Below are 26192 nucleotides of genomic sequence, written 5' to 3' on the forward strand. Positions count from 1 at the left end.
CTTCACGCGAATCACGGGGATCTGGGCATGTTCCCGAGAAAGCAGTATATTGTTCGCGTCGGGATCGTCAGCCTCGTAAAGGAAAAAAAGGATTCAGTCCGTGGTGATTAGTCGCAGTCCTGATGTCCAGCAGTTATTTTTGGACGGTAGAGGCAACATTATGTACCAAATAAATTTAAAAAAGAAGTTAAAAACAATGCAAATGAACGGGGGGGGGGCTTGCCTGTTTTGCATGTTATTTTGACATCAATACATGTCAGTTTGCAAACTATGTAAATATATATATATATATGTCATTGAGTTAATAAGGCCACATACATACATGGTCTTTTTTTTGTTGCTTTTTTGAGTAAGTGTTGAAGGAATTTAATTCCTCTGTTTTAATTCCCAATTAAAATGAAACACTCTGTCAATTCATAAGAATTTGTAAGACCCTTATTTTATAGGAATGGACAGAGCCCCGGTCTTAAAGTCAAGTAACAGCCTTTATTCAAGAGTACTGAGTACACACACATTTACCCACGGTTATAAACTGAAAATGACGTCAGCGTTTTCTAAATGTTCCGTCTCTTCTTGACACTGGTAGAAAGGCTCTATAGCTCTCAAGCCTTCCCTCCTCGCCTAGAGCCAAGGTCAGTCAGTGTAGATAAGCATTCCAGTCAGTCTGGAGATATAGTTCATTCATTTGTACCAAGGAACAGACTGTCATTGTTCTAAACTCTTGACCACATACACACACACACTATTTTCAGTACTGGGATCAAAAAAGAAAACTCATACATATACAGTAACATTTAGTATTCTGATTAGTACATCCTGATTGAAATGTATACATAATTAGTCATTATAGATAAAAATTCCCTTAACAGTAAGGCAGCTTCAAAATGCAGGTGTTTCAGCCTAGCTCAGTGCTTTATGTGGTGGTGGGGCAAGCCAGCAGGAAATACGGAGCATTGCGCCGTGATCAGTGTTCTGCCTCTCATGGGGACACGACGGTGAAGTAAAGTCTAAGGGTAGAGCTCTAAAATTCTAGCCCCTTGGGTGCTGCCATAGAGTTACATTAGAAGTGCCAATCCAAGAAAGCTGAAGGTCATTGGCGACAGATAAAATGACGTCAAATCACGTTATATGTACAGTAGCTTTGATTTGACTGAGCATGTCAACATCATACTTTCAAAATCTTAGCTAGCAGTCATCATGAATCAAGTGTACTGGCAAATCCTTTTTAATCCTTGTCATATGAAGAGAAATGATAGATAAAACGTATCGATGCTCATCAGCCATTGGACATAAACATTACACAACAAGTTGGAAATCGCAAATTCAACAATGAGTGGTTTGGAAGGAATCAGTGACAGTGGCTGTGTGGTCCCAAATCTGGAAATAAGGGGCTCCTTTCCTAGTTTAAAATGATAAACATTCAACACTGGCCTTGCGGTCAATGAAGCATGATTTCTGCAAACAAACCACTGTTAACTCGGATCTACGAAGTCTTGAACTCAATGAAGTCAAGTCAACTGGGAATTCCGGAAAAAACAAGCTCTGACAGGGAAATACGTTTCGAACAGTCATCCAACTCGGAATTGTAGATCGATAACTCTAGCCTCTTTCTAGAGCTACGACCTGAAAATCACTGACATCATGATTCAACCTCGTTTTTTTCCAGAGTTCCCAGTTATCTTTCACAGCACCATAAATCCAGATAATGCCAGACTTTCATTACACAATTTGCCCACGAAGGACTGCTGTGCCACCTTCCTGTTCAAGTGAGCACAGCACAACAAGGTCCAAAAATGTCTTGTATGCTGAGGCATAAATGATGTAATATGCCAGGGGGGTATGTATACTGTAGCTAAGAAAGTAAATTAAGTGTATGTTGTGTAGTTAGATGTTAGTAGCCCATGTACCTCACCCTAATAATTTGGTCTGTATACCCCTCTTAATTTTGCCTACTGTTCTGACTTGGTTGTGTACATATAGCCTATAACCTGTTTTAGAGAAATTCTGAATTCTGTTGCTGTACATTTCAAAAGTGGTAAACAAATAGTTATATTGACTATGTCCATCCTAGCTCGCTCATTAATTATTCGAAATGACCTATTTCCTTCTTATCTGCTTGTCGTTCCCTTATGCCATAGCTTGTGGTTTCTACTGACAATTGAGATGTACATTTGTTTAAGCAAATCAGCCATATCAGCTATGTTTTTTTTTTAAAGGCAGTAAATGAGGCTGAATGAATTGTTTCGCTGCCAGACAAGACTCCGCTGATAGGCAGGTGTAGCAGTGGTAAGGTGTTGGAACTGCTGTTGGAACAGCTTTATGTAGGTCCTAACAATTTGTGGCCACTGTTTGTCACCGTTTATATAGCGCAATTAATTTATTGTTTAATGTTGTGTAGTGGCTTTGCTGGCATGCATCCCACATGTTGTTTGTTTTACCCCACCAAGATTTACATGCTAAAATCCCACTGGTCATACACACCAAGTAGTGAAAGGTAAAGTACAGTTACAGTATCATGATCTCAAGATGAGCTAGTTAAAAAAAAAATTTGCTCTGAAGAATAGGCCTCATACTTGCTGAATACCATTTCTCCCCTCTGGATGAGCAAGTCACAAACATACCAGCCTCTCTCAGACAATGGCCCAGTGTTCCAGCCAGCAGCATTCGTACAGTACTATGGCAGCTCTTAATAGATGACAGGCCCAGACGCAGGAGGTATGTCTGTGACGCGTTACGTTGTTTGTTTTGTCCCCTCTGTGTGTCCTGTCTTGTCGGGGCCTGGGGACATTACCCGCGAGTCAGAGTTACCATAACTCCAGAAGCCAGGTGACTGAGGCTGCCTGCCTGCCATCTCAATCTGTGACATCAGAGGGCTTTTGTGGAAATAAGTATGCAGATGAACTAGGTAGGGGTGTTTTTCCCTGCTCACCCATCTACAGTGGGGCAAAAAAGTATTTAGTCAGCCACCAATTGTGCAAGTTCTCCCACTTAAAAAGATGAGAGGCCTGTAATTTTCATCATCGGTACACTTCATGAGAAAAAGAAATCCAGAAAATCACATTGTAGGATTTTTTATTAATTTATTTGCAAATTATGGTGGAAAATAAGTATTTGGTCACCTACAAACAAGCAAGATTTCTGTCTCTCACAGACCTGTAACTTCTTTAAGAGGCTCCTCTGTCCTCCACTCTTTACCTGTATTAATGGCACCTGTTTGAACTTGTTATCAGTATAAAAGACACCTGACAACATCATGACAAGGTGAAAACATGTTTTTAGACATTTTTGCAAATTTCTTGAAAATGATATGAAACGGAAATATCTCATTATTCACACCCCTGAGTCAATACTTTGTGGAGGCACCTTTGGCAGAGCCCTGCTTATGCTTGCCTTGTACCTCACGTCCCCAGTCAGTCACATAAGTCAGCAAAGCTTTCAAATGATTTCATGTCGGGAACGGTTCATTTCCACAAATATGTCAAAACAAAGACATGAACCATTGGAAGAACAAGTTAATGATCTGTACCCATTTGATTATTGAAGAATATAACTTATAGTACCCAATTGTCATACATAATGACACCAATATTTTAAAAAAAATCACTCAAAAAAGGGAAAGTCACCCAGTAAAATACTACTTGAGTAAAAGTATTTGGTTTTAAATATATGTAAGCATCAAAAGGAAAATAATCGCTAAAATGTACTGAAGTATAAATCATTTCAAATTCCTTATAAACCAGCCGGCACAATTGTCTTTTTTATTTTATTTACAATGAAGCATTTGTGTTTAGTGAGTCTGCCAGGTCAGATGCAGGAGGGATAGCTTGAATTGGGTGTCAGGGAAAATGTATGGAGAAAAAGTAGATATTTTTATTTCACTATGTTCCTAAAGAAAATTAAAAGTTGTCAAATATATAAATAGTGAAGTACAGATACAACCAAAAACTACTTAAGTACTTTACACCACTGCTAATATATTCCTCATGAGCTTAGTTCTACTGTCGTACCCCAGAACCCCACATAGAAGCTTGTTTTATTCCAATGTTTGTCGATAAAGTAAATGTAAGCATACTATATAGCCTTAAAACATTGTTAAAACTATCATTTTGATATCATGGATGATCAGTCCTTGCATCCATAGCTTTGTATATGAATTTGTGAGTGGTTACATTTCTTCAGTCCCATCCCTCAGCTTATTGTTTCAACTGCGGATTGCCCACTTTGGCTTATAGAATTGCTTGGAGATTCTCCTTCACTCTCAAGGCCTGCATGTGGAATTTGACCTAGTATGGAAACAGTGTTGGAACGCTTTGATCCATGATCTGTAGTCAGGTCCAAAATTATTGGCACCCTTGATAAAGATGAGCAAAAAAGATTGTATACAATAAATAATACAAATACTAAGCTATATTGTATGCTTAAAAAGAAAATTATAATATTTTATACTAACACAATTGCTCAGAGAAATAGATTTCTTTTTAATAGGGGGGGATTATTGACACCCCTTTTTTCAATACCTTACCTTGCGACAATAACGGCACTGAGCCTTTTTAAAATGTTTAATGAGATTGAAGAACACATCGGGAGGGATCTTAGACCATTCCTCCATACAGAATCTTTCCATATCCTTGAGATCCTTTGTCTGCGCTTATGGACTGGCCTCTTCAATTCAAACCACAGGTTTTCAATAGTGTTCAAGTCCGCAGACTGAGATTATCGCGACTCGGGAGATGACCCATATGTAGACATGGGAGGCGGATAGAGTACAGTTCTCAGATGATTTATTAGAAACACAGGGCAGGCAGAGGTTCGTGATCAGGTCAGAGTCAGGCAGGTAGAAAGGTCAGAACTGGGAAAAACTAGGAAATAGAACTAGAGAAAAAGGAAGGCGGGAAAGAACGCTGGTAAGACTTGACAAACAAGACGAACTGGCAACAGACAAACCGAGAACACAGGTATAAGTACACAGGGGATAATAGGGAAGATGGGCGACACCTGTAGGGGGGTGGAGACGAGCACAAAGACATGTGAAACAGATCAAGGTGTGATTTTGGGATCAATTAACCATTTCTTTAGGAATTGTGATATGTGCTTGGGGTTATTGCTGGAAGATCCACTTGCGGCCAAGTTTCAGCCTCCAGGCAGAGGCAACCATGTTTTGGGCAAAAATGTCCTGTTACTGGTTAAAGCTCATGATGCTTTTGGCCTTAACAAAGGGCCCCAGAACATTAAAGATCTACCACCATATTGTACAGTATGTATGGGGTTCTTTTCTGCTTATGCATGCTTATTTCAACCCCAAACCCACCACTGGTGTGCGTGGCCAAAGAGCTCACTTTTCATGTCATCCAGCAAATGTAAATGCCTGGAGTTTGCTAAAAGGCATTGGCACTTGGACTGGAAACAGTGCTATGGTCATATGACTTGAAATTAGTGCTCTTTGGTCACCACACCAGTGGTGGGTTTGGTGTCAAAATAAGGATGATTAGCATAAAATAACCCCAACCTAATGTAAAATATGGTGGTGGATTAAGGGCACTACATTCTACAGTGTTTTGATGTTGTATTCTGTATCCTCACTTGGCAAATTACTAAGGTTAATTTCAGTGTACAGATAATGAATTAAAGTATTAAGTAGACCTACTACTGGGCTTTTGTAAGTATTGTTGTGCTTGAATAATACAAGGTATATCCACTTATTTGAGGCAAAAATGTAGAGCCACTTGGTTTTCTCATTTAAACTCTCCTTGCCCAGAGGTATACTTTCCCTGAGCAGTCTCCATCCAGTCTCAAGGCTGAAGTTGAAGAATTCAGACTTTTTTTTTTTTTTTTTTTTTTTCATTGGGAACATTTACAATATGTTGGATGTGGCTGGCTCTGACGCAGAGCAGAAAGAGAGGGGTCTCATGGCAGAAGGAAAGGGGTTTCCTTGTTAAACTTGGAGCCCATCAGTCATCCTGCTGGATCTGTTAGCCATGCAGTAGTGGATCTTTCCCTCAAATCAGATCAATTCAGTTTGTGTTTGTCACTGTGACCCGATGACGGGTCCCTCTCTCTGAGCTGATCTCTTACTAATGACAAGGCAGAGCTTCAGATGGTTTTTACATGTTGGATGTTTTTTCCTCTGCATTGTGTCTGATAGTGTTTTTTGCTATTGTCACTGTTTAATGTGATACATTAACTAGGCTAACTGTAAATGAACTGCTAAATAACTAACTGTATCAACTTCAACGTAGAAGTCAAAAAGACAGACAGACAGCGGGGCAATGCCTTAATATATCCAAGTTTGCGAACCGACTATTAACTAACAATTAACTGACTGTTAAGTAACTAGTACCTTACTGCGTCCCTATAGAAGAGAAGAAGCCAGGCAGCGAGGCGGTGGCGGAGTACCTGGAGGGCAAGAAGAAATATGAAGACATGAGGAAACAGAAACTGAAGAAGGGATCCAGCAGAGAAGCGCAGGTAACAGAGGAGTCATTACTCAAAACTGTGTCAGCTGTCATTTACTCTCTACACACATTACATTTCAGTCATTTAGCAGAAGCTCTTGTCCAGAGCGACTTTCAGTAGATAGTGTGTACATTTTCCTACTGGTCCTCATGTGGTCAATTGGAGCTCTGGGATTATAGAGTGTTGATGACATTAATGATGACGTCTTTCAGTCAAACGCATATAAATTACCAGCAGTACATTTTTTTCTTGATGCAACAGGGGGTTGAGGTGAAAGTTTGAGACTTAGATGAGCGTTAGATCTTAAGAGTTTGTTTTGTTAGTGACCCAGATCTCCCAGTGACCGTTAAGCTGATTGTCTTGTAGACAATGGCGCTGCTGGATCGATTCAAGTCCAAGCTGTCTTCAGCCATCACTGAGACCTCCGAGTCCCCTGAGGAGGCCCCTGAGGAGCTGGCAGAGGACGATGACAAAGGATGGTACGTTATGGTTAGCGTTCTGGTGGTCATGATATTTTGTCAGCCGGTGATTGTCATGCAAATGACAATGCCGGTCTCAAGGTAATTGACCGTTATTTAACATAAAATATCCCAGACATTTAGCATCTCCGGGCTTCCACACATAGCCTACAAGCCAATGATGTGGACCTTTTGGAACATCTACATTTGAAAAAGTTTAATAAATCCACTTAATATAGCCTACACCATCACAATAAAACCATTATTTATTTTAGGCAGGTCTAAAGAAACATGATTTGAAGAAAATGTACCCTATTTCAGAAGAACAGAATAGCATATTCTGAGTCGTCCTTATGTTAGACCCTGCTCTGGCTATGCCATATGGCTGTGGGCTACACTAGTTAATTTAGCAGGCAATATTTGCTTATAATTCCTGTGGTATTATTTTATGGTAATAAGAATACAATTGAACATAGCTGAATAAATAAAGGCTATTTTTTCTAAACGATTTACGAGGAAGTTCGCACAAGCGACTATTCTCTGTTGAGCGTTTAACAAAGAAACAGTTCCTCCTATATGCTTCATTTAGAGTTATTTATGCAGCTTTATTTGCGATACAAACTCTCTTTAACCTCTCTGGGATATGTGGGACGGTAGCATCCCACCTGGCCAAAAGCCAGAGAAAATGCAGAGCGCCAAATTCAAATAAATTACTATACAAATCTAACTTTCATGACAACACACATGTAAGATACCAAATTAAAGCTACACGTGTTGTGAAGCCAGCCAACATGTCAGATTTAAAAAAGGCTTTCGGCAAAAGCAAACGATGCTATTATCTGAGGATAGCACTTCCGTAAACAAAAGAGAGAAAACATATTTCAACCCTGCAGGCGCGACACAAAACAGAAATAAAAATATAAATCATGCCTTACCTTTGACAAGCTTCTTCTGTTGGCACTCCAATATGTCCCATAAACATCACAAATGGTCCTTTTGTTTGATTAATTCCAACAATATATATCCAAAATGTCCATTTATTTGGCGCGTTTTGATCCAGAAAAACACTGGTTCCAACTTGTGCAACGTGACTACAACATATCTCAAAAGTTACCTGTAAACTTTTCCAAAACATTTCAAACTACTTTTGTAAATACAACTTTAGGTACTTTTAAAGTAAATAATCGATAAAATTGAAGACTGGATGATCTGTGTTCAATACAGGAAGAAAACAAACTGACGCTACCTTTCTGGTCACGCGCCTCTAACAAACAGTACACTTGAAGTGACCCTCGTTTTGAACAGGGCTACTTCTTCATTACACAAAGGAAAAACCTCAACCAATTTCTAAAGACTGGTGACATCCAGTGGAAGTGGTAGGAACTGCAAGAAGGTCCCTTAGAAATCTGGATTCTCAATGAAAAGAGAAATGACCTCAAAAATCGGAATGGTTTTTCCTCTGGGTTTCGCCTTCTACATAAGTTCTGTTATACTCACAGACATGATTCAAACTGTTTTAGAAACATCAGAGTGTTGTCCATCCAAATCTACTAATAATATGCATATCTTATCTTTTGGGGATGAGTAGCAGGCAGTTGAATTTGGGCATGCATTTCATCCGGACGTGAAAATACTGCTCCCTGTCACCAAGAAGTTAAGGGTTGATGTGAGCGTTCGGTCCTAACAACATCAGTCAAGCACCCGATCTAACTGGCTAATGTTAGTGTACTTCCAGACACAAACGAGAGAACAGCTCACTGACCATTTTACTCGCCCTAGCAGAGCTAGTTAGGCTGTTTTCATGTTATCCAGAGCTTGCAACAATTGACGTTTTTTTTTTGTCAACGTTTACTGACATATTTACCGGCCATATTTAACAGGTGTTGAGCGTTCGTAAATTTCGTCAGTTATTCTGCGCTCTGGCACATTCGGATGAGAGTTTTCTGAAATCGGAGTAGATAGCCAGAGCGAATTTACCAGCTACGTCTATCAACAGTGACATTCTGTTGAAATGGTTACTTGCAAAGTGGAATCTTCTGTTAAAACATGTCGCTAGCTAGCTAGGTAAACAATGAACCATAATTCTAACTCATGACGTTACTACCCTGCATTAATCTGCAGGTAGCTAACCAACCAGGTTCAATGTTAGTTAGTTAGTTAACATTAGGCTATAACTAGCAAAGCAAATGGCTCTGAGATACGAATAATAAGATTATACACGTAACGTTAGCTAGCGAGCCAGCCAGCTAATTTTAGCTGGCTAGCTAACAGTACACTTTACACTTTAACTTGAAATGAATATGACTTTCTGCCAAATTAGAAACGTGTAATATTTGAAAATGTAGCTAACAGTGACATTCTATTGAAATTAATACTTGCATAGTGGAGTCTTTTGATAAGACATGTAGCTAGCTAAACAATGAACCATAATCCCAAATCATGATTATGAAGAGCAACACACACATGCAGTTCTACTACAGAATGTTTTTTTTATTGATTTTTTTAGGATTTAAAAAAAAACAGGATTACCTACCAGCTCAAATAGACAGAAGAGGGCCATATGGCAGACCAATCCGAACTCATGTCTCGGCATGTCCAGCCATTCATTATCTCAGCCAATCATAGTTAGCGGGAAGGTTGCTGGCTTTTTCTGTGGCTAAACCAACTAGGCTCATAATTTAACAATTGTATTCGTATTTACAGATGGCGTACAAGTTTGTTATTAAGGCACATGAAAGTTCACATGTTCCAGAAGGCATTTCTGCCCCAAAACAAACATAAAGTTTTAGTTCAAATGTGTTCCTGTGAAGTAGTGACCCATGGCATATGCCTAGTTTCCTGAAATTAGTCACAAATATCTACATAAATATGACAGATCTTGCTTCTGTTGCCTGTTTTGTTTGTTTAATATACAACAGCAATATGTTGGATAAAGCAATTGTACAGATTCTGCTATTTTTTGATTTTGTTATGCTGTAATAAAGGCTTTACAAACGTTTTTCGTTAGAACAGACTTGTATTACTTACAATTTATTTTGTGTTGTTTACACTGTTCCCAACAGGCAGAAAAATAATACTGTAATCTAACAGCACCTGTTTGTCACACATAATATGCCCGCAGGTCTCGCTACTATTTTTTAACACAGTGTGACCATCGGGCTCTTTCTTGAGTAATTTTTGTGTCTCCATTATTTAATCAAACCGTGTGCTTAAAGCATCAAACAAGCTCCGTGCATATGTAGTTGATTTTATTCAAACACACATGGTCTGTCAGGACGACTCTTGGTCAACCAAGATTTTTTTTTAGTCGGGAACAGTCTTGCAATAAGTCCTAAGCAAAGTTTCCCACTGGGCACAGAAGTCAGTTCAACATCTAGTTTTGATTTACATTTGGATGAGTTGTCAACTAACGTGAATTCAACTTGAAATCAACAAAAAATGTCACCATAGGTTAAAAGTTGGGGATGAAAAGATGGAAATGCCCTTACGTCGAGGACTTTTTGCAGCTCCAACCAGTTCTCCACGTTGATTCAACGTCATGATATTGATAGAATAGGGTGCCATTCAGGATGAGCCAGTTCTAGTAGGCCAGCCAGAGCAGCCCATCCACCATCCATCCACCCCCTATTCTGTAACAGATATGTTATGTCTGTTAATGCCCAGTCATAACACAGGCCTGAGGAGCAGCTCCTTAACGACTTGACACACTGTTGAACTTTATACAGTGGATCAACACACTCTGACTGCTCTAGATTACATACAGTGCATTCGGAAAGTGTTCAGACCCCTTGACTTTTTCCACATTTAGATGCTTTACAGCATTATTCTAAACTTGATTGAGTAGATTTTTTTCCCTCATCAATCTACACACAATACCCCATAATTGTTATTTTATTTTATTTATTTCACCTTTATTTAACCAGGTAGGCAAGTTGAGAACAAGTTCTCATTTACAATTGCGACCTGGCCAAGATAAAGCAAAGCAGTTCGACACATACAACGACACAGAGTTACACATGGAGTAAAACAGACATACAGTCAATAATACAGTAGAAACAAGTCTATATACGATGTGAGCAAATGAGGTGAGATAAGGGAGGTAAAGGCAAAAAAAGGCCATGGTGGCAAAGTAAATACAATATAACAAGTAAAACACTGGAATGGTAGATTTGCAATGGAAGAATGTGCAAAGTAGAAATAAAAATAATGGGGTGCAAAGGAGCAAAATAAATTAATTAATTAAATACAGTAGGGAAAGCGGTAGTTGTTTGGGCTAAATTATAGGTGGGCTATGTACAGGTGCAGTAATCTGTGAGCTGCTCTGACAGTTGGTGCTTAAAGCTAGTGAGGGAGATAAGTGTTTCCAGTTTCAGAGATTTTTGTAGTTCGTTCCAGTCATTGGCAGCAGAGAACTGGAAGGAGAGGCGGCCAAAGAAAGAATTGGTTTTGGGGGTGACTAGAGAGATATACCTGCTGGAGCGTGTGCTACAGGTGGGAGATGCTATGGTGACCAGCGAGCTGAGATAAGGGGGACTTTACCTAGCAGGGTCTTGTAGATGACATGGAGCCAGTGGGTTTGGCGACGAGTATGAAGCGAGGGCCAGCCAACGAGAGCGTACAGGTCGCAATGGTGGGTAGTATATGGGGCTTTGGTGACAAAACGGATTGCACTGTGATAGACTGCATCCAATTTGTTGAGTAGGGTATTGGAGGCTATTTTGTAAATTACATCGCCAAAGTCGAGGATTGGTAGGATGGTCAGTTTTACAAGGGTATGTTTGGCAGCATGAGTGAAGGATGCTTTGTTGCGAAATAGGAAGCCAATTCTAGATTTAACTTTGGATTGGAGATGTTTGATATGGGTATGGAAGGAGAGTTTACAGTCTAACCAGACACCTAAGTATTTGTAGTTGTCCACGTATTCTAAGTCAGAGCCGTCCAGAGTAGTGATGTTGGACAGGCGGGCAGGTGCAGGTAGCGATCGGTTGAAGAGCATGCATTTAGTTTTACTTGTATTTAAGAGCAATTGGAGGCCACGGAAGGAGAGTTGTATGGCATTGAAGCTTGCCTGGAGGGTTGTTAACACAGTGTCCAAAGAAGGGCCAGAAGTATACAGAATGGTGTTGTCTGCGTAGAGGTGGATCAGAGACTCACCAGCAGCAAGAGCGACCCCATTGATGTATACAGAGAAGAGAGTCGGTCCAAGAATTGAACCCTGTGGCACCCCCATAGAGACTGCCAGAGGTCCGGACAGCAGACCCTCCGATTTGACACACTGAACTCTATCAGAGAAGTAGTTGGTGAACCAGGCGAGGCAATCATTTGAGAAACCAAGGCTGTCAAGTCTTCCGATGAGGATGTGGTGATTGACAGAGTCGAAAGCCTTGGCCAGATCAATGAATACGGCTGCACAGTAATGTTTCTTATCGATGGCGGTGAAGATATCATTTAGGACCTTGAGCGTGGCTGAGGTGCACCCATGACCAGCTCTGAAACCAGATTGCATAGCAGAGAAGGTATGGTGAGATTCGAAATGGTCGGTAATCTGTTTGTTGACTTGGCTTTCGAAGACCTTAGAAAGGCATGGTAGGATAGATATAGGTCTGTAGCAGTTTGGGTCAAGAGTGTCCCCCCTTTGAAGAGGGGGATGACCGCAGCTGCTTTCCAATCTTTGGGAATCTCAGACGACACGAAAGAGAGGTTGAACAGGCTAGTAATAGGGGTGGCAACAATTTCGGCAGATAATTTTAGAAAGAAAGGGTCCAGATTGTCTAGCCCGGCTGATTTGTAGGGGTCCAGATTTTGCAGCTCTTTCAGAACATCAGCTGAACGAATTTGGGAGAAGGAGAAATGGGGAAGGCTTGGGCGAGTTACTGTGGGGGGTGCAGTGCTGTTGACTGGGGTAGGAGTAGCCAGGTGGAAAGCATGGCCAGCCGTAGAAAAATGCTTATTGAAATTCTCAATTATGGTGGATTTATCAGTGGTGACAGTGTTTCCTATCTTCAGTGCAGTGGGCAGCTGGGAGGTGTTCTTATTCTCCATGGACTTTACAGTGTCCCAGAACTTTTTTGAGTTAGTGTTGCAGGAAGCAAATTTCTGCTTGAAAAAGCTAGCCTTAGCTTTTCTAACTGCCTGTGTATAATGGTTTCTAGCTTCCCTGAACAGCTGCATATCACGGGGGCTGTTCGATGCTAATGCAGAACGCCATAGGATGTTTTTGTGTTGGTTAAGGGCAGTCAGGTCTGGGGAGAACCAAGGGCTATATCTGTTCCTGGTTCTAAATTTCTTGAATGGGGCATGTTCATTTAAGATGGTTAGGAAGGCATTTAAAAAAAATATCCAGGCATCCTCTACTGACGGGATGAGATCAATATCCTTCCAGGATACCCCGGCCAGGTCGATTAGAAAGGCCTGCTCGCTGAAGTGTTTCACGGAGCGTTTGACAGTGATGAGTGGAGGTCGTTTGACCGCTGACCCATTACGGATGCAGGCAATGAGGCAGTGATCGCTGAGATCTTGGTTGAAGACAGCAGAGGTGTATTTAGAGGGCAAGTTGGTTAAGGATGATATCTATGAGGGTGCCCGTGTTTAAGGCTTTGGGGAGGTACCTGGTAGGTTCATTGATAATTTGTGTGAGATTGAGGGCATCAAGTTTAGATTGTAGGGTGGCTGGGGTGTTAAGCATGTTCCAGTTTAGGTCGCCTAGCAGCACGAGCTCTGAAGATAGATGGGGGGGCAAACAGTTCACATATGGTGTCCAGAGCACAGCTGGGGGCAGAGGGTGGTCTATAATGACAAAGCAAAAACTGGGTTTTTAGAAATCAAATCAAATGTTTATTTGTCACGTGCGCCGAATACAACAGGTGTAGACCTTACAGTGAAATGCTTACTTACAGGCTCTAACCAATAGTGCAAAAAAAGGTATTAGGTGAAGAATAGGTAAGTAAAGAAATAAAACAACAGTAAAAAGACAGGCTATATACAGTAGCGAGGCTACATACAGACACCGGTTCGTCAGGCTGATTGAGGTAGTATGTACATGTAGATATGGTTAAAGTGACTATACATGTATGATGAACAGAGAGTAACAATAGCGTAAAAGAGGGGGTGGTGGGGGGTGGGACACAATGCAGATAGCCCGGTTAGCCAATGTGCGGGAGCACTGGTTGATCGGCCCAATTGAGGTCGTATGTCCATTAATGTATAGTTAAAGTGATTATGCATATATGATAAAGAGAGAGTAGCAGCAGCGTGAAAAATAGGGGTTGAGGGGGACACACACACAATGCAAATAGTCCGGGTAGACATTTGATTACCTGTTCAGGAGTCTTATGGCTTGGGGGTAAAAACTGTTGAGAAGCCTTTTTGTCCTAGACTTGGCACTCCGGTACCACTTGCCATGCGGTAGTAGAGAGAACAGTCTATGACTGGGGTGGCTGGGGTCAATTTTTTGGGCCTTCCTCTGACACCGCCTGGTGTAGAGGTCCTGGATGGCAGGAAGCTTAGCCCCAGTAATGTACTGGGCTGTACGCACTACGTACACACTATAAAATAGAAACTATCACATTTACATAAGTATTCAGAACCTTTACTCAGTACTTTGTTGAAGCACCTTTGGCAGCGATTACAACCTCAAGTCTTCTTGGGTATGACGCTTACAAGGTTGGCTCACCTGTATTTGATGAGTTTCTCCCATTCTTCTCTGCAGATCCTCTCAAGCTCTGTCAGGTTGGATGGGGAGCGTTGGTGTACAGCTATTTTCAGGTCTCTCCAAAGATGTTCGGTTGGGTTCAAGGTCAGGCTCTGGTTGGGCCACTCAAGGATTCAGAGACTTGTCGCGCTGCCACAACCATGCTTCACTTTAGATTGAGATGGTGCCAGGTTTCCTCCAGACGTGACATTCAGGCCAAAGAGTTCAATCTTGGTTTCATTAAACCAAAGAATCTTGTTTCTCTTGGTCTGAGTGTCTTTAGGTGCCTTTTGGAAAACTCCAAGCGGGCTGTCATGTGCCTTTTACTCAGGAGTGGCTTCCGTCTTGCCACTCTACCAAAAGGCCTGATTGGTGGAGTGCTGTCCTTCTGGAAGGTTCTCCCATCTCCACAGAGGTACTCTAGAGCTCTGTCAGACTGACCATCGGTTTCTTGGTCACCCCCCTGACAAAGGCCCTTCTCCCCTGATTGCTCAGTTTGGCCCGGCGACCAGCTCTAGGAACAGTCTTGGTGGTTCCAAACTTCTTTCATTTAGAATGATGGAGGCCACTGTGTTCTTGGGGACCTTCAGAGCTGCTGAAATGTTTTGGTACCCTTCCCCATATCTGTGCCTTGTCACAATCCTGTCTCGGGGCTCTTGGACAATTCCTTTGACATGGCTTGGTTTTTGCTCTGACACGCACTGTCAGCTGTGGGACCTTATATAGACAGGTGTGTGCCTTTCCAAATCATGTCCAATCAATGGAATTTACCACCGGTGAACTACAATCGAGTTGTAGAAACATCTCAAGGATGATCAATGGAAACAGGATGCACCTGATCTCAATTTTGAGTCTCATAGCAAAGAGTCTGAATACTTATGTAAATAAGGCATTTTTTTCTACATTTTCGCTTTGTCATTATGGGGTATTGTGTATAGATTGATGAGGGAAAAAATGTATTTAATCAATTGAACAAAGTCAAGGGGTTTGAATAGTTTCCCCAACGCACTGTAGATGTAGCTATGGCCTGCCTGGGTGCCAGCCTTAGGTTTTAGTTTCCGTACTCTCAGAGAAACACAGACTGCCAGCCAGGTGAAAAGATTGCTCTAACATGGGCATGTTTATTTCTCTCTTACTTTGACATTTTTTGTTTTGTCTTAGTAGGCTTGGCTCATGGTGTGTGTGTGTGTGTGTGCGCGACTACCTGTGTGTGTGTGGGTCTTTACGGATGCGTGTGTTGGAAAGGCCGTTCCCGACTCTCGGCACAGCTCTACAGTAATAGTGGATGCCACTTTCTCTACCATCTAGGCCTAGACCAGGACTGAAGGTTTTGTCATCCCTAATGTGTGTTTTACACAAGACAACATTTGAGTTGCCACTGTGTAAGAAACTAGCACATTAGGAAGTATAGGGATGTTTCTCTAAGGTTTTAGTGCGCACAGGCTGAAGCTATAGAATGGGATGTACACTACAGTTAGGAGGACACTGTTCAGTACTGTAGTCTGCTGGCTCGCACCGCTCCTTCTGTCAGACAAATCAGATGCATATGGAATTCCATTTTTTTCCTCCCCCGGCCGATCACATTTATGGTCTATTTCTGTTCTATTTTTCAATTTGATTACCTCCTCAGATGGATTGTGTTTTGACGTTTCTCCTCTCTGCTGCTGATGTGTTTTCAACGTCCTGCCGTGTCCTGACCAGAACAGAGAGCCTCACCGCAGTACTGACGACTCACTGAGAGCGAGACGCAGAGACACGGAGGGGGAGGGAGGGAGGGAGGGCGAGCTCCAGCCTACAGGAAACAAGCTAGCTAACACATTGCCCTGTGGAGCAGCTCCTGCTGGGAGTTAAAACACGGCCTGTGTGTCTGTGTATTGGCACCTGACGCCGTGCCAATAATTCAGATATGCCAGTTTATTGAAGGCAATGAAGACAGCGGTGTGTATGTGTGCGTGTTTGCAGAGCCTGGTCTCTCTGCCGTTTCCCTCAGTGGGCAGACAGAGCCACAGTCAGGAAATCAGCTTTTACATCGTGTTTTCCTCTCCCATTCTGATTTTCACCAACAGACCTCTGAGTCTCTCTCTCAGACCTCAATATATAGAGAGTGAGAGAGAGTCAGAAGGCTGAAATTAATCCCATGTGTTTGAACTTCGAGGAAAGTGTCTGTGTGAGAGATTTAGAATAACAAAACCTGTAGTTGCTATTAGTCTCAGCCAGCCAGGCCCCCAGCTCAGTCTCACTGTTTGGCCCCCGCCAGCCAGCTAGGTATGAGACAGGAGGAGGAGGAGGGAAGATGGGCACAGTAGCCTAGCAGTCCCAGGCGGTGTCCCAAAAGGCACCTGGGTCCCAAATGGTGCACAGGGCTCTGGTAAGAAGTAGTGCACTATATAGGGAATAGAGTGTCATTTGGGCCGCTGACCTAATCTAGAACAACACCCGCCAGCCACGCACTAGCGTAGGATGTCTGTGCCACTCTGCGAGCTCTGGTACAGGAACTATTGGGTTACTACAGGTCAGACTCCCCAAGTCAAGTCTGGGCCAGGGGACTGTAAACTATTCCGTCTGGGTCTACAAACGTTATACTTTCTAGATCGCTCTGCTCACACACACACACACACACACACACACACACACACACACACACACACACACTCTCACTCCAAGAAGCCAGCCATAGAGCCCGTCGCCCCACCCCCACCCCTCCCCCTCTTTCCTCCCTCTTTTCAGAAAGCGAAAGAAAAACAAATAGAGGAAAGGCTTCTGAGTTCTGAGGCTTCTGGGTAGAGAGTGGGTTTGATAAGCAGACTGGAGCGCTGAATGGTGGGAGCCCAGAGCCTGGCACACATACACATATACAGTGCCTTCAGATAGTATTCACACCACTTGACCTTTTCCACATTTTGTTGTTACAAAGTGGAATAACCATGTATTTAATTGTCACTTCTATTCACTCTGTCATTTAGGTTAGTACTGTGGATTAACTACAGTGTTGTTGATCCATCCTCAGTTTTTTCCTGTAACTGCCATTAAACTGTAACTGTTTAAAAGTCACCGTTGGCTTCATGGTGAAATCCCGAAGTGGTTTCCTTCCTCTCCGGCAACTGAGTTAGGAAAAACACCTGTATCTTTGTAGTGACCGGGTGTATTGATTCATCATCCAAAGTGTAATTAATAGCTTCATCATGCTCAAAGGGATATTTAATGTCTGCGTTTTTTTAACGTTTTTTTTTTTACTCATCTACCAATAGGTACCCTTTTGTGAGGCATTGGAAAACCTCCATGGCCTTTGGCGTTGCATCTGTGTTTGAAATTCACTGCTCAACTGAAGGACCTTGCAGATACTTGTATGTGTGGGGTACAGAGATCGGGTAGTCTTTCAAAAATCTTGTTAAACACTATTTTTGCACACAGAGTGAGTCCATACAATTTATTATGTGACTTCTTAAGCATATTTTGTGTTGAATACTTATTGACTTGAGACATTTGAGCTTTTCATTTTTTTATTAATTTGCAAATATTTAGAAAAACATCATTCCACTTTGACATTATGGGGTGTTGTGTGTAGATTATTGACACAATCTCAATTTAATCCGTTTTAAATTCAGGCTGTAACACAAAATGTGGAAAAGGTTGAGGGGTGTGAATACTTTCTGAAGGCACTGTGTGTATACATATACACACACACACGCACATACACACACTGTTCTGTAGTCTGGGCAATGAGGCTGTGTTCCTGTCATCACTGAGGCTGCTAGACAAATTATGGTAGCGGTCCGCCTCGCGCTGCAGGACTCCTCAGTCTGCCAGAGTAGAGCCACCATGACGTCCTGGATGAGCTGTCACTACTCCTGCCCAGTTCACATGAACACAGGAGGGGGGACTGCAGAGCACACACACATGCTTCACCTATGTACCCAGGCAGACTAAAAGGCAGACAAACACATAAGGTTGCACGATTCTCTCTCCCTCTCTCTTCTTAAGGCTGCTTCCCAATCCCATGCACTTCAAGCCCCGCCCTTCATGTCACTTTCCTTGTGCTCGGGAATTCACTCTGCCTCCATTGACCAAACCACAGCGTGCAGTCTACAGATTTTTCCCAAACAAGAACTGCAGTGGGCAGCGTTCCACTTTGCTCCTTAACATAAATCAACATAAATCAACATTTGTATATTTGACTGTTCGCTTGTGTAACTTGCTCTCTGCAACACGCTACTTAGTTGGTCTTAGCAAGCTTGCAAATGTGCTAGCTAGCTAACAATTAGCATTAGGAGCTAAGACACATTTTTGCTAGCTAAGTCCAGTGAGATACGGCAAATCTTGCTAGCAAACTTTTACTCAAATACAGGCCGGAACCCGTGGTGCAACAAATTGTTTCTTAATCGGAAAGGACAAGGCGAAGAAAGTTCTAACATCTTTGTCTGAACATACATATCTATTTAAATCTAATTAGGATCGCCTGGGAAACACTGACCAACACTTTGGTTCCTACTCTGTCACAACCATCTCCTCCCATATTTTTCTTCATTCGTTTTTATGCCAACCTAAACTGCATTCCAAGTGTCCACAGTATTCCAACCATCTATTTCTGTGATTCCAACAGTTTTCCCAAGTGTTTTGATCTATATACGCAAGTAAAATTGCAGTATTTGGTACAAAAATTGCAATTAGATATGTTCCTGTATTGTGCAGCCCTACACATACAAACACATACACTGAGTGTATAAAACATTATGAACACCTGCTCTTTCCATGACATAGACTGACCAGGTGAAAGCTGTGATGTCACTTGTTAAATCCACTTCAATCTGTGTAGATGAAAGGGAGGAGACAGGCCAAAGAAGGATTTTTAAGCCTCGATACAATTGAGACACGGATTGTGTGGGTGTGCCATTCAGAGGGTGAATGGGCAAGACAAAATATTGAATGAAAGTGCCTTTGAACGGGGTATGGTAGTAGGTGCCAGGCACACCGGTTTGTGTCAAGCACTGCAATGCTGCTGGGTTTTTAATGCTCAACCGTTCCCTGTGTGTATTAGGAATGCTCCACCACCCAAAGGACATCCAGCCTACTTGACACAACTGTGGGATGCATTGGAGTCAACATGGGCCAGCATCCCTTTGGAATGCTTTCGACACCTTGTACAGTTCACACCCCGAGGAACTGAGGCTGTCTTGAGGGCAGGGGGGGGTTGCAACTCAATATTAGGAAGGTGTTCTTAATGTTTTGTACACTCAGTGTACATATAATATGCCATTTAGCAGATGTTTTTATGCTCTACCAACTGAGCCACCAAGGACCACTATATACACACGCTTCACCGAAGCACATGGGCAGACACACACACACACACACACAGACAAGCCATCTGACAAAAATACACTCATACTGTACGCTTCGCACACAGACTCAAGTGCACACTCAGACACACGCCATCCAACACACACATACAAGGAGGACACACATTTCAATGTGATCTTAGTGGCTGATTAAAGGGGATCTCTCCCTAGGACCATACAGCAGAACTTGTATAGCAATAGGTTGGCTTATATTCTATTACTATAGAACGTTCATTATGTAAGTAATACCCCAGGCTTGTCTGTTTTTTCCATTGTCCGATTCGGACGGGATTAGTTTTTATGAAATTGCCCCCTGTAAATCTTTTTTTCCTTCTTTTTATGTACTGTTATGATGGAAGACTGGAGGCTGTTCTAGGCATGAATGGTGCAAAACGGCTGCCAGCTAAACTGGTTGAAATATGCAGGAATTGCTCTGCCATTTCCTGGTTGCTAAAATTCTAATAGTGTGCCTAATGTCAGTTTATATGACAAAACAAGCAATGTGTAGAGATTCATTGTACCATCTAAACCGCTATGAAATACAATATACATACAAAAGTATGTCGACACCCCTTCAAATTAGTGGATTTGGCCATTTCAGCCACACCCGTTGCTGACAGGTGTATAAAATTGAGCACACAGCCATGTAATCTCCATAGACAAACATGGACAGTAGAATGGCCTTGCTGAAGAGCTCAGGGACTTTTAACCTGGCACCATCATAGGATGCCACCTTTCCAACAAGTCAGTTTGTCAAATTTTTGCCCTGCTATAGCTGCCCCAGTCAACTGTAAGTGCTGTTATTTTGAGGTGGAAACGTCTAGGAGCAACAACAGCTCAGCCGCGAAGTGGTAGGCCACACAAACACAGAATGGGACCGCCGAGTGCTGAAGCGCATAGCGCATAAAATTAATCTGTCCTCTGTTGCAACACTGACTACCGAGTTCCAAACTGCCACTAGAAGCATTGTCAGCACAAGAAGTGTTCGTCGGGAGCTTCATGAAATGGGTTTCCATGGCCGAGCAGCCGCATGCAAGCCTAAGATCACCATGCGCAATGCCAAGCGTCGGCAGGAGTGGTGTAAAGCTGGCCCCCATTGGATTCTGGAGCAGTGGAAACGTGTTCTCTGGAGTGATGAATCACGCTTCACCATCTGGCAGTCCGGCAAACAAATCTGGGTTTGGCGGATGCCAGGAGAACGTTACCTACCCCAATGCATAGTTCCAACTGTAAAGTTTGGAGGAGGAATAATGGTCTGGGGCTGTGTTTCATGGTTCGGGCCCCTTAGTTCCAGTGAAGGAAAGTCTTAACGCTACAGCATACAATGACATTCTAGATGATTCTGTGCTTTTAACTTTGTGGCAACAGTTTGGGGAAGGCCCTTTCCTGTTTCAGCCTCCGTGCACAAAGCAAGGTCCATACAGAAATATTTTGTTGATCGGTGTGGAAGAACTTGACTGGCCTGCACAGAGCCCTGACCTCAGGCCCCCTGTTCAATGGGGTTATCGCCGAACATCAGTGCCCTACCTCACTAATGCTCTTGTGGCTGAATGGAAGCAAGTCCCTGCAGCAATGTGCCAACATCTAGTGAACAGCCTTCCCAGAAGAGTGGAGGCTGTTATAGCAGCAAAGGGGGGGACCAACTCCATATTAAAGCCTTCCCAGAAGAGTGGAGGCTGTTATAGCAGCAAAGGGGGGGACCAACTCCATATTAATGCCCTTGATTTTGGAATGAGATGTTCGACAAGCAAGTGTCCACATACTTCTGACCATTTAGTGTATTTCAACTTGTCTAGGAATAGCCTAATATTGGCTTTCAGTTAGGAGAAAGTATAAATAGTATCAATAAGAACCATGAACTGCATGCAGACATTTTAATTAACTGATGTATTCGGCAATTTATCAATTAATTGGCGCACTATCATTTACTTAATCTTTTAAAAAAGACAAATAGTCACTGGGAACGTTGATATATGACAAAATGGATAGGACTTTGTTTGCATAACACTTTGTAGCACTTTGTACATAGCTCTTTGCATCAATTTGTTCTCATGTTCTTTCCCAAACTGGGTGCAGCACCGTAAAACTCTGTAATATCCCTCAAAACACAGTGATGACGATACACACTAGATAAATATTATCAAAGGACCTGGGGAGTTTGTATTAAAAAATATATATAAAAAAACGGTAGGTTTTTGGGACTGGAATAATAACCTTCCCGCCAAGTAAAAATGATAGATATGGCAGATTCGGACAAGATAGGGCTTTAACTAACTACCTGTAATAGTAGTACATCACTGTAATAGCGCAAACAGTCAAAGAGATTTGGGCCTGAAGCTCTTCGTCTGGCTTGGCTTTGTCTCCGTCTCTCGGCTTCTGTGAATTGGTGATAGCATCTTCCCTTTTATCTTGTTTTTAATTCCCCGGGGGTTGCAGCCCCGTGGCCCCTGGTGACGCATGGCCTACATCAGAACCCTCCAAACAGGTGGGGCGTGTCAAGACACTGTCAGAGCGTTATGCATGTAGCGCAAATCCCTCTGCGCCGGGCAGATGTGTCTGCGTGATGGACACCGGAGACCTTGAAGTCCTCTCTCTCCACTCTCTGCTGTCTCCCCGGGGATTCCTGCTCTCACTGTATCTATATACTGGGAGTTTGATCGATAACTGTTACACTGACACGCTTGGCCTACTAGTAGGTAACATGTCAGGGGTTTTTCGTCAAAGTATTGATAGAGGTTGAATCTTGAAGTCAGTTGCCTTTTTAAACCGAACAATCTCTTCAGATTCTGCCGTTCTCCCTTTTTCTCTGTTTTGCGGAGGTGCTGCTTGCTGCTAGTCCACAAAGGACAAGAGAACAGCCAATGCTTCCACATGCATATCAGTCATCTTCCTTCTCTTATTCATATTCCTCCTCATCTTCCTTTCCATCCTCTTCCTGCGTCTCCCTAAGAGAACAGAACATTTCAACCCTGCATTTTGTACCATGTTTTTATTCTTACACTAATGTGATAGGGCGCGCGTTGCTGTGTTGTAGCCATAGCCTATTCCTTTATCATCAATACAATGCCATCACTCACCACCATGGCATCTTGATACCATAAATGCCTGTTGTGACAGAACACCGGCTTCAAAGGGAATGTGATTCTATTTGAATTGATGGAGAGGAACAGATGGAGAGATGGAGAGTTCCATATCACCAGATGTGATTTACAGAGTTCACATCACAGTGCTCTATTTGCTGTTCTTTGAACCTCCTCTTTCTCTGATTTTAGGATGGCCCATGTTCTCCAGTTTGACGAGCAAACCAGGAAAGTCAAGGATGCCAACATGCAGGACGAAGACACGTTTGAGATCTCCGATCCACGAAACCCCGTCAACAAACGGCGGAGAGAGGAGAGCAAGAAGATCATGAAGGAGAAGAAGGCCAAGAGGTGAGGGGTTAGGGATTAGGCATGGAGATTAACCCCAGCCATGTGACTGACCAGGCCTCTCCTCTCTTCCTCTCTAACCTACCACTTCAAAACAACTGTCTCTCCTGAGCGAACTTTGAACCTTGGAATGCCATGAACATCCAAAACAAAGTTATTTCTGAGAAGCTGTCGGAATCCATTCACATCTGAACGAAGGGAAAGGCTAACACAGGGCCAATGTGACTTCAGCCCATCAGGGTTATCCCTCCATAAAAAGGAAACGCACATGACCTGACAGCTATAGCTAATCTAAAACTATCCGTCATCAAGACATAGTGTCATTTTGAACTGGAATGTGAACCCACATTTCCAAGAATAGGTTCATTTTCTGTCGTACAGTACTGTATGTTGTGATTGCGGGAGTATTGGAAAGTAAAGGTGAAAAGGGGTTGAGAAATGTTGAGGAATGCCCAGGGATCCAGGTAAAGTAGTAAGGGTGATTGATGATGGTCCCAAATCATTGACGTCAACATGTCTGATGACCAATGTTGTGAACATGTACGGATAATAAATGTACCTTTTTGTCATAAGGCACACATTCCTTTTGATGTTTGCAGCTGTGTTTGTATTCCTCTCTGCGCTTGCTGCGTTTTAAGAACTCAACCATTGGCTTGGGCAGGTGAGCGCAACATGGAGGATGCACACTGGGATTTTTACGTGTCCCAATAGTTTACTGTCCGTGGAGGCGAGGAGAGGAACCCAACTCTGACTATTTACATTTGACTATTTTTACTAATTTAGCAGATGTTCTAATCCAGAGCGATTACAGTTAGCGCATTCATCTTAAAGGTAGCTAGGTGAGACAACCACACATCAAAGTTCTAGTAAGCAACAGGAATGTCCTTAGTAAAGCAGCGGTCAGCAAAGTCGGCACTGGTAAGCAAAGGCAAGTGTGACTGTTCATGCAAGAAGGGCAACTACCGAGATGGAGAGGAAACCAGCACGCCACCGTGTGCTTTTGAGATTTAAGGAGAGAGGAAGAGGAAGTTACTTTAAACGACTGAGAGAGATCCACCCAGAATGTGTTATGAAAACCTTGACTATGGTGAGGAATGAGCAGTAAGCCGAAACGGGAGGAGAGACAATGGAACACAGTAGCTGCTGCAGTAGTTTCCCCTTTACATTGATCTAAGGTCAGTTTAGCGTTGTTCCCCTATAGTTAATATCAGTATCTGGAGAGGGTAAGCTGATCCTGTATCTGTGCCCAAAGCCAACTTTTCCTCATCTGATATAACAGCAGCTGAGTAGACAGAGCCAGCCAGTGTGACTTCACATGACTGGAATCATAAAAACAGCTCTCCAGCATAAGTTGTGAAAACTGGTATTAAAGCTCGATTAAGTCCCTGACTCTGTCTTTATTTAAGCACCATAGTTGTATTCCAAATGGCATCCTTTTCCCCATATAGTGCACTACTTGTGACCAGGGCCCATATGGGTCTGGTCAAAAGTAGTGCACTGTATAGGGTAAAATTTGGGATGCACATTGAGTCAGTCTGTAGGGCTTCCTCTCCTCTCCATTCCAACCCTGTCAGTTAAAACAGTCAGGCAGGATATGATCTGCCTTCACCCAGCCATTTCACAGTCATTTCACCAGATTGACGCAAGGAACACATAGCTGTGGTGAAATCGAACTAGTGACAATCGAACCTCCTTGCCTCTCTTTTTTTTAATGTATCGCTCCTTTCATATTCCATCAACTGAGAGCCATGGGCTCTGGTAAAATAGGGTGGTTCTGGTCTTATGTCATAGTGTACTATATGGGGATGCAATAAGGTGGTTCTGGTCAAAAGTAGTGCACTACACAAAGATTAGGGTGGCATTTAAGACCAGACTAGCCTCTCTGCTTTAATGTAGTGGTTTTGTTAGGGCAAATGATGTAGATTTGCCATGTGTGTGACCAGGAGCAGAGTTTGGCCTGCAAGCCGCCTTTTACTGCTCTTCTGGGTTCATGCTTAACTTCTCATATGGAACAGGAAGGAGAGTTAATGTTCCACTATGAGCCTGGTCGCCCAGCCACGGCCTGGCCCGAGTCTGAGCTGCTGCTGCTGCTAATGTAAAACAGGTGAGAGGCACCATGCTTCAGTTAGACTACCTACTGTAGCCATGCCAGTGGCTGGCCAATGGTGGGTCACAACCAGTGGTGTAAAAATACTTTAAAACTATGTAAGTCGTTTAAAAAAAAAAAACTTTACTATTTATATTTTTGACTACTTTTACTTCTCTACATTCAAAGAAAATGTACTTTTTACTCCATACGTTTTCCTTGACACCTAAAAGTACTCGTTACGTTTTGAATGCTTAGCGGGACAGGAAAATTGTCCAATTCACACACTAATCAAGAGAACATCCCTGGTCATGGTCATCTCTACTGCCTCTTATTTGGTGGACTCACGAAAACACAAATGCTTCATTTGTAAATTGTTGTAGCATGCCCCTGGCTATCTGTAAATTAAAAATATATATATATATATAATTGTGACATCTGGTTTGCCTAATCTAAAGAATTTGAAATTATTTATACTTTTACTTTTGATACTGTAAGTATATTTTAGCAATTACATTTTCTTTTGATACTTCGGTATATTAAAAACCAAATACTTTTAGACTTTCACTGAAGTAGTATTTTACTTGGTGACTCACTTTTACATGAGTCATTTTCTATGAAGGTATCTTTACTTTTACTTAAGTATGACAACTGGGTACTTTTTCCACCACTGGTTGGTCACCACCGATTCCTTTTTGGCTTGTGCGTGGCTGATATCAATATTGTCTCTTGGCTAGAAAT

At 42.4% G+C, this 26192-nt stretch overlaps 1 protein-coding gene across 1 annotated transcript in view; it reads left to right on the forward strand.

The window, feature by feature from the left end:
- The window catches only part of cwc27 (CWC27 spliceosome associated cyclophilin), a 49865-nt gene extending 25917 nt beyond the window's left edge, over positions 1-23948 (forward strand). Inside the window, exons 12-14 of the mRNA XM_024373204.2 lie at positions 6356-6465; positions 6820-6932; positions 23210-23948. Coding sequence (XP_024228972.1) covers positions 6356-6465; positions 6820-6932; positions 23210-23372 — 386 coding nt within the window. The 3' untranslated portion in view covers positions 23373-23948. The remainder of the gene's footprint in view (positions 1-6355; positions 6466-6819; positions 6933-23209) is intronic.
- Positions 23949-26192: the final 2244 nt, after the last annotated feature.

The sequence above is a fragment of the Oncorhynchus tshawytscha genome, linkage group LG20 (assembly GCF_018296145.1).
Source record: "Oncorhynchus tshawytscha isolate Ot180627B linkage group LG20, Otsh_v2.0, whole genome shotgun sequence".
NCBI lineage: Eukaryota > Metazoa > Chordata > Actinopteri > Salmoniformes > Salmonidae > Oncorhynchus > Oncorhynchus tshawytscha.